Here is a 9,247-nt window from a genome sequence, read left to right as displayed (position 1 = left end):
ACGCCAAGGATATTTGCGAATTCGAGAAAAAAGAATGTAGAAAATGAGTGAAAAAAAAGAACAAAGTAGAAAAAGACAGAAATTGTGAGAGAAAAATGAGGAGAAAATATAGAAAAGCGTAACAAAGAATATATTTAAAAGATTTATTGACTGCTCTACTTTCGTAATTTATTGACTTTACGTTAGCTTTTAAAGAGGTAGAGAGGAAAAAGGATATAGATTACAAAATAATACAAAAGATACTTTAAGTTTCAGGTATTCTCCACGCAATCTTACACACACACATGATCTCTCTTTTGTTGGTGCATCATTAATTTAATTTAATTTATTCTTGACATTCCATCACTCTCTAATTCAATTGCTTCACTTTCAATATCAATCTATCGCCCAACTCGCAATCGCTTATAGAAAAAAATTTAACCAATTTAATGTACACTTATGAGCTAAATGTTTTTTTCTTTCACAAAATAAACTTTAAACTACAATACTTTAAACTACTAAGCTACTGATGAACTTCCGTTCAGTTATAAATCTACTGATTAATAAATATAACAATATCTCGATTTGTTTAAAAGTCCATTACGGTTGCGAGCGCGATTCTGATTTGATCCAGCGTGAAACGGAAACTGCGAGATCCTACTCATCGTCAGCATAAAACTTGCATCGGCGTACTCGGCCCGAATATGTCCGTCGGGACACGCGCGTGTAATACTTGAAGTTACCTATTCGAACAGAAGAGTATCTCCTCTCGCGCACTACCACAATGCTTCCCAAACAATGCGAAAGTTCAAAAGATGTGATCTTAAAAATTAGTTTACAAGGCTGTCTAAAATGTGGCGTGACCGAAAGATTCGGATTAGACCTTTGTTTCTCAGATATCTAAGAAATTGGAAACTTCTCTCAGATCTCCAAGAAACTCTCACGCCTGATAAAATTAAGATCTCGTTTAAGCATCTCTTTTAAATATTCGCATTGTCCAGGTCCGTTGCTCGTTCAACTCTCCCCGATCGCAACGAAGTTTGAATCTTCGTGTAACTCATTCGTGGGCGTCGACTTCGTTGTCGATGCGACTGCTACGTATACCGGTCTTGCCTGTCCAAGGATAAATGTCCGGGCATGCTTGGCAGGTCTTCATGTATCTTACCCCACTCTTATGCCAAAGATTGCAGACCTTCGCGTTATTACATTTCTTGGGTCGGTCCTGCATCATATTTGCCGTAACGTAATAGAGTTCTTATAGTTCGCGCAAAATTACATATAAATTAAAGCTAACTCAAGAATCGTTGTTGTTGTTATTATTATATTAAAAAAGATTTATAAAATATTATTATTGTAAGATGAATTATGACAATTTTAAGGTTAAATAATTATTAATTACTTTGTAATGTTAATTCAGCACGGTTTAACTATATATAGTTAATCGAAATATAATAAAATTGATATTCCAATTTAAGAAATAATAAAAAATAATGTTTCAAACTTTTTAAATAAATTATTTGCAAAATATCTCTAATAAAATAAAAATTAAAGAGTTACAAAAAAATCTTACCGGATAATGGCATCCAAAAGGTTCGAACGTGTGTAAAAGCGCCAGAGGCGTTGGATTCCTGATCCATTGTATGGCCTGCCAATTAGTAATTACCCATACGTCATCCATCGCGACAATGGTGTCGAGAAACGATATGAAGCCTTCTTTATGATGCGGCTGAGTAAACCATGCGGCGTGATAGAACAGACCGAAAGGCGCCCTACGGATAAAACGCAATGAGTTACGAGAATATTAGTACAAAAATAATTTGCAAATTAAGAAAATTTATAAATTTATTTTACTTTAAATTATAATATAAAAAGGAATTTTTTTTTGTTTATTCAAATAATTATTTTCCGCAACTTAAGAGCTTTATTGAATTTTATGAAAAGAAATTAGAAATTTGTGCGATGTGAAAGAATCTGTTAAGAATACAGACACATTGAACAGAGAAATTAATTTCATCTCACTCTTTTCAATTGTTTGTCTAATAATCGCGTATACGAATAGCGTGAATCACTTTACCAACCTATTAGTCGTGTAATGCCTTTCGAAGTTCTTAATGAGCATCTTATATACGCCGTCCGGAGTCGGTGGGTTACTACAAGCATCTCCCATGGAGCATCTACCTCCATTGAGATCTTGCCACATTACCATAGGAACTTCCCACAATCCCGGATAGGATCTCGTGGGACAGGGTGGTATCATGCAGTCGTGGAAGAGCTTGTAATCCAGCGTGTACGGCCAACTGGGCGGTCGGTTCTCATAGATCGGCATAGAGGAGTCGTACGTGAAGTTTGTGTCCCAGAGCATTTTGAACATATTGTTTCCCCCAACCTGCGTCACAAATAGCGTACAACAGCGTTACGCAGCCGCAACTTGCTCTCGTGAAATCTTTTATGATCTTACAGAGAAGTTTTTGTCGAAGAGCCATTCTATGATCGTTATCGCGTAATACTTTACATAATATTTTTTTTATAAGAGAATAAGAAATGAAATGTGTTACAAGATAATTACCGATAAGAAGGGTGCTCTCATTCCTCTGACATCCTCCAATTTGACGCCTCCATATGCAGACAGAATTTCGCGCTGCCCAGCAACTTCTCGCGCCCACTTTCGCGCCGAAAACTGTTCGCCGAAACTGTGCCTATTGCAAAGATTTATCGTCGTGTCAATCACTTGCGGGTTACGAAGAGTTAAACTCTCTCACTACGCACCGATCCATGGCTGACAACACGTCGGAAACGCTTTTCTTTCTTTTCATTTTTTTTCATTTTGATTACATAAACATGGCTTTCATTCGAACGTTTGGCTTTTGCAAAATGACGATATCGACAGCTGACGCATAAAAGAGGATGGAGATGATTTTGCAAGAACCAAACGAGCATGGCTGTTATGTCATTATGTTACGTGCATTATGTTCCTTTTATATTTACGTATCTTTTATAAACTTGATGTAAAAGCGAAAAAGGTGTCAAAATTAAATACAAGAATTTCCGAACGTGTGTCGAGCGTCACATCAATCATTCAACATTCAAAGCGGAAGCGATTTGTTGATTGATTCAATAAGCATGAGTGTGACTTATTAACTTCTTCATTAGAAAAACAAGCTAGTGTTAGCTTCACCGAATTATGTAAAAAAGGCGATAACTATTTAACGCCTTTAAGGCGATTATAATTAATTTGCATCTGTTCGCGTGATGTTAAATGATAATATAAATGATTGTCGAATAATTATGACTACTCGAAGTCAAAATGCACATGATTTCACGAATAAGAATAATAAAAAAAATCGCAATAATTTAAATAACTATTAACTTTGTATATTTTTACGTATTTATTAAATATTATTGTTAATATCACTAACATAAATTGCAATATATATAGTGGAAGAAATGATTGGTATTTAATTGTGTAATTATCGATCCGTTTAATGCTAATTTATGTGTATATTTTCTGACTCAAATGTGTTACATGAAAACATAATTACGATGAGTAAATACCAATGGCAAAAGATAAAAAAAAATCTCCCGTGAAGAAATATCCATCGGGTAGTATCAGCAACCACGAGATTATGTAATCTATACGCGCGTGGCGCTCGTTTAATTAAATGAAAATAAAAACCGTGTGCTACTTCGCCTGCCCGGCGGCGAGCACTGTTCGCAGATCTTAATGACGATTCGATTACTTACGAGACCGTGTGGGAGGCAATCTCGTGGCCTGAGGCATAGAGATTTTGAACCTGGCTGTAGTCGGTCCATTCGTGGGACACGTAGAAGGTGGCCGAGATGGGACAGCCGTTGGGGTTCTTTCGTCCCTTCTCGAACAAATCGGAGTAAAGACCCTTGTTCAAGTCGTTCACGGAATCGTCGAATGTCAAGAGGACGATTTGCGGTATTTCCTCCGGTAGGTAGTCACCTGTTCGTTACAGGATCGCGTTCAGGATTCGGGAAAGGAAAGGAGGGGAAGGGAAGGAAGGCGGACACGAGAGAATTAGGACACGCGTTCGAGATCGTGTTGAAATGTGTGTCATAAATGTTTTTTTTTTTTTTTTTTTTTGCGGACGTGAATATCGATGTGATAGGTTTATTGAATGTTTTTTTTTTAATGACATACGTGTGAAGATGTATCGGTTAGAGTGGCGCGTGATGGGAATGAGGAGCATGGCGAGGCATGAAATGAAAGAGAGAGAGAGAGAGAGAAAGAGAGAGAGCAAGAGAGAAAGAACACAAGAGAAGGCGTTAGTTATGCGTCATTAGTATACACGACACAGGTGTGTCGTACGCGCCCGGTGAAACCGCGGTTTACGGCGTGTTGCTATCGGACCTCGCGATCCCTCATTTGAAAGATCGTCGATCTCCTATTTGATGAAGGTATACTTGCACCACGGTTTCACCAGTTGTACGCAGCAATATGCATTTTCATCGTCCCCACGGAGGATCCTCTAATTGCACGATGCCACTTTCGAAGAAGCTTTCTTAAATAGTAGGCAGAAATTCGCGGACGATTTACAGCTGAGGAGTGCTCGGAGATACAAAGATTCATTGAATCGAGCAATTGAAGGTCTGAAAGGAATTAAAAAAAAAAAAAATCTCTCCTTTCTGACAGTAGTTTAAGTATTAAGAACTCACTCCACAGATCGCCTGATTTTAGAATTTAAAAATTCAAGGAAAACCAGAAGAGATTTCTCAAGATGTTTCCAATAACCGAGAAATTAGACAAACTTGATGTTCAAGAATTAAAAAATCCCGTCAAGAATTAAATAGCCCGAAATTGACGGAGCTCGAATAATCTAGTTGTACAATCCAATCGAATTAAAGGATCCTTCGTGGGCGAACTCTTTCCCGATTTAACGCCCGCTTGGAACATTCTCCAAGAAAAGATGGACGACAAGTAGAAATCAGTACGTTAATTGTATGCATGTGGTCAACGGAGAACAAACGTTCGATGCGAGCTTCGCTCTTTTGGTTAAAATAGTGCAATGATACGTGATATCCCCCGGTGTTAATGCACTTGCTTTCGTAATACATTTTTATCGACTTACGAGACCGTGTGAGACGCCATTTCGTGGCCGTCTGCATAGAGATTTTGCACCTGGCTATAGTCTGTCCATTCATGCGAGACGTAAAAAGTTGCTGCGATCGGGCAGCCGTTTGGATTCTTACGACCGTTTTCAAACAGCTCGCTGTATAAGGGTTTGTTAAGGTCGTTTACGCCATCGTCGAAAGTGAGCAGTACGATCTGCGGCGTCTGCTCGATCGGAATACCACCTGTGCGTCACAGTTGCATTATGTAGCTCGTGATACGATCACCGAAGCTGTGTCATGTTCCTCAGCGAAATCAAGAAATATTATTTCTATAATGATTAATCGCGTCTTTAAAAAAAAATACGACGCCGCGATTTCTACAGAGATTAACTGCTACTAGATTAACAAGATATGAAATACATTTAAGTACTGAAAATAGCAGGTATTTACTTTAATATATAATCTTGTTAGTATTTTAATGTTCTATCTTCGTTACTAACTACAAATGGTTTATTTATACAAAATTAACAACGCCTGCAAATTAGTGCGAATTAAGATCTTGATTATGGCCAAAGCAATACTACTTGGTATGAAAGTTGATTTAATTAACAGTCTTTCTTAAGCAATAATTCACTTGCAAGAATTTTATAAATCTGCAATTCTTACGAATGTTTTCCAGATATTAAAATTTTTGAGAAAATTCGAATTAAAACTTCTAGCAGTGATCGTAACACGTGCTCCTTTATTCTCGAATGCAAGAATCGTGTTCTCCAAACGTTACCTCGTCGGGCGAAAGTAAGACGACATTCAATGATCCGAGTAACGATATCAAAATTTTTCTGCTGCATTTTATGCTTAGTAAATAAAGTAATCGGGCATATTACGCATCGATTGATCATTTGATAAATGCCTTCCGGAAATGCAAATTGCTTTCAGTTTCGAAGGCCGACGTACGCCACGAGCGTATCGGGCATAGATCTGTTTCACTTTCGAGCGTACTATGTAACGGTCGGTATGTATGTATGTAACATTAGAGAATCGGAGAAAGTCACGGCGAGGTCGTCTATGTCTAAACCGTTCGTCAAACTTAACATTCGCGGCGCGCGACCGTTTGCGTAATGCGCGAATTTTTCGCCTGACATTTCACCCACACGATCAAATCGCGTCTCGTTACATCCTCGCCCCTCCTCGATCCTTCCGTTGGAAGGTAACAAAATTTGGCGACCTTTAAACGAAATCTGCTTTGCAAGACGTCCCACTTCCTCATTTACATTCAGCCGGCAAGCGTTTCCGACTTCCGGCACGCGGAATGCAAACTTTTCCGTCTCGTCTTTCTCTAGCTCGCAGAACGTCATTTCCGGTCTACTTAAGTAATCAGAATGATCAAATTGATCGTTCCAGAAACGAGAATTTAAACCAGTTCGTGTAGCATCCGTTGAAGACATTTGCAGAAAAAATTTTACGGTTATTATTGATTTACTTCAGTCGCGACTTTAAACTTTAAATCACGTAATTTTGTGTTTATTTCTGGACGTAAATAATACAAGCAAGTAAGTTGAGTCAATGTTTCCAGTGAAGGTTTAATAAACTACACGAGCGGTTTTCACGGCAAGGCTGATTATCACTATGTCGCTAAATTACCTGGTATATCGGAGCCGCCGCAGCTACAGTCCGGAAGCAAACAGACATCTCTGCGACATTTCGCCGCCGGTTTGTCCACCTGAGGTGTTGGGTAGATAGGCGCCGGTCTTACCGGAGGATACCTGTAGATATCAATAAACTCCTGTGCCTTCGATACTATCTCGGTAGACGGCTTCAAGGTAGGTCGAGATCGTCTGGAAACGTTTGATTGAAGTTGAAAGGATTGAACGGTGATCCTTGGGTCATCGTATCCTACATATTTCTTATCTCCGAAAAACTCTCTTCTTTTCTTCAAAGGACTCTCAAATAATTAGTTGTAATATTTATATAAATTTTGTTTAAATACACAACTTTATAAATATTCGTAAAATATTAACTAAAGACGTAAAATATATCTCTTAATAATTTTTGTATATTTGTTAAATTGATGAAAATTAACTTAGAATGACCCATCGTGCGTAGTGTAAACCGGAAGATCATTGTGTCTACTAAGGATTAAAGAAATTGTCGGATAATATATATACTGTTTTGTATTTAAAAAAAAACAGATTGAAAGTGAGTAGTCTCAATACTGCGGTGTCATCATGAAACGCTCGCGGATTTATGAGCGGCACGAGTTGTACGTCAGCTAAATCATGCCTTGTTGAAGAAAGTGAATTGACAATGAACTTACGGCGGTGCCGTGCCCCGATGAATCTGCTGCGGCCGATCTCGGCTGGAAAAAAAAAGAAAGAAGGAAAATTAGAGCGCAAGATAAGATCCGAGGATTTCCGGTGGCAGTGAGTAAGGAAAATGTTCGTTTACTATGTCGCGGAGAAAGCGACGGACTTCGTTTTGTCGAGAGACCGAGAGGCGAAATCGGGTCTCGGCCGACGGAAATCGGCACAGGGCCGTCTTTTTCGTGCATTGCACCATGCGCATTAGTCCGGTATGAAGATTAAAGAAAATTGTTCGTCGTGTATGAACGTCACGTGGTTCAACCCGACGAAGATACTTAAACCTGACAGACGTAACTGGCGTCTTCGAAATAATATAATTGAAGAAGTTATTCAGAACAAACAAAGAATTGACGAGGTTGCTTCATAAAGCACATGCAACACGATAAATTTATTCGAGTAGAAATAAATCTCTTTTACAACTTCATATTGAAGATCGAGACAATATTTATGAGTTCTCTGAAATTTGTTCGTCCTTATATGTAATAGATGCTTAATAAATTTGAACATATTTTACACTATTTAAAGCACTTATTGCAGAGAAAGAGTTAATTAAATGCTATACCTCGGTGCATTGATGGTGTAAGGTCTGCCGGTCGTGCTCGGAGTCTGCGTGCTCGTAGTCAAAGGTATAAAAGTATCTACGATGACATTCGGTGTCGTCACGTGGACCACGGGATGGCTCAGCACATTTGTCCTGCATTTGCAAATGAATTAATGGAATCGCGACATCACGTAATTGCGGATCTTCGATCCATTCCGATATCCGGATAAAAACCGGCGGGACAGGTCTTGACCGACTTGGTGCTCTCACACGTGGCGACTATTTTTAAACGGTGATTAGACGCGACAACCTCGCGCGATGGTGTGAATATCGACACTTTTAAATGATAAATCGCAATATCGCGAGAAAGAGAGAAGTGCCATGTATCCATTAGCGAGGATGCGGTAGGTACTAGAGAAATAATTTCTTAAAATAACAGCGAATTTTTGAGAGAAAAGACGATGTATATTGTTAAACGTGAATGACAAAGAAAATACGGGAGTCAATTAAGTCAGGATTTTACTCGTACATACCTATATTAATTTAATCTTCTTGAAGAGAAATACGATTTTTTAATGATAAAGTTCAATGATAATTACTATATTTAAATGCAATTTTAATTATATAAATACGAGTATAGGATAAAATCACTTTTGAATGTTTCAAATTGGAATAAAGTTTGTCAAACGTACGAATTTCTATATATATTATATTCGTACGCGATATTATTATATAATAGATGAAGAAGCAATTTTCTTACCTGAACTGTTGACCATCGGAAATGCGGAACTTATTCTTGTTCAGCTGAGCCTGAAATATGAAACAAAAGAAAGTATTTTTAGATGTGAAACATTCCTTCCAATTCCTTCCAACAGAAACAAAGCAATTTTAACAATCTTGTTTAATTCGTTGTTGCATGTAATACGTATTTATACCTGATTTTCGTAGATATCATAATCTTGTACGTCGTGATTCAAATTATACTTGTCTGCCTCATTCACGGCGATCTTCTTCGATTTCTGGTATTGCTTCGTGTTTACCTCGCTAATTTTCACGTTTGGCTGCTGCACCGGTACTGATTGGTTGATTGTATATTGATTATAATCTATAAAATAATACAAGATCATTTAAGATTGTGCCATTTATGTACGAAAATTAATTTTAAAAAAGACTTAAAAAAATAAAATACATATTAAAATTTAACAAAAGATTTTGTGTCTCAGTTTTTCAAATTCTCAATTTTTGTTTGATTGTAAAACATAAAGGTTTCAATATATCGACACAATATATC

The 9,247-nt window shown here is 37.7% G+C and overlaps 1 protein-coding gene across 2 annotated transcripts in view; it reads right to left on the bottom strand.

Moving 5' to 3' along the window:
* Positions 1-84: 84 nt before the first annotated feature.
* The window catches only part of LOC108752835, a 57,588-nt gene continuing 48,425 nt past the window's right edge, over positions 85-9,247 (bottom strand). The window contains exons 7-16 of one of the 2 annotated variants that reach the window (XM_018493964.1): positions 8,892-9,061; positions 8,717-8,766; positions 7,978-8,109; positions 7,370-7,411; positions 6,697-6,890; positions 5,073-5,298; positions 2,546-2,675; positions 2,058-2,365; positions 1,550-1,748; positions 85-1,201 (exon numbers count right to left, since the gene is read on the bottom strand). In XM_018493964.1, coding sequence (XP_018349466.1) covers positions 1,037-1,201; positions 1,550-1,748; positions 2,058-2,365; positions 2,546-2,675; positions 5,073-5,298; positions 6,697-6,890; positions 7,370-7,411; positions 7,978-8,109; positions 8,717-8,766; positions 8,892-9,061 — 1,616 coding nt within the window. In that variant the 3' untranslated portion in view covers positions 85-1,036. Of the gene's footprint in view, positions 1,202-1,549; positions 1,749-2,057; positions 2,366-2,545; positions 2,676-3,720; positions 3,947-5,072; positions 5,299-6,696; positions 6,891-7,369; positions 7,412-7,977; positions 8,110-8,716; positions 8,767-8,891; positions 9,062-9,247 lie in introns of both variants that reach the window. The other variant, XM_018493962.1, reaches the window with a different exon arrangement.

The sequence above is a fragment of the Trachymyrmex septentrionalis genome, unplaced genomic scaffold (assembly GCF_001594115.1).
Source record: "Trachymyrmex septentrionalis isolate Tsep2-gDNA-1 unplaced genomic scaffold, Tsep1.0 scaffold62, whole genome shotgun sequence".
NCBI classification, from domain to species: Eukaryota; Metazoa; Arthropoda; class Insecta; order Hymenoptera; family Formicidae; genus Trachymyrmex; species Trachymyrmex septentrionalis.
This window is presented reverse-complemented; position numbering and strand designations above follow the sequence as displayed.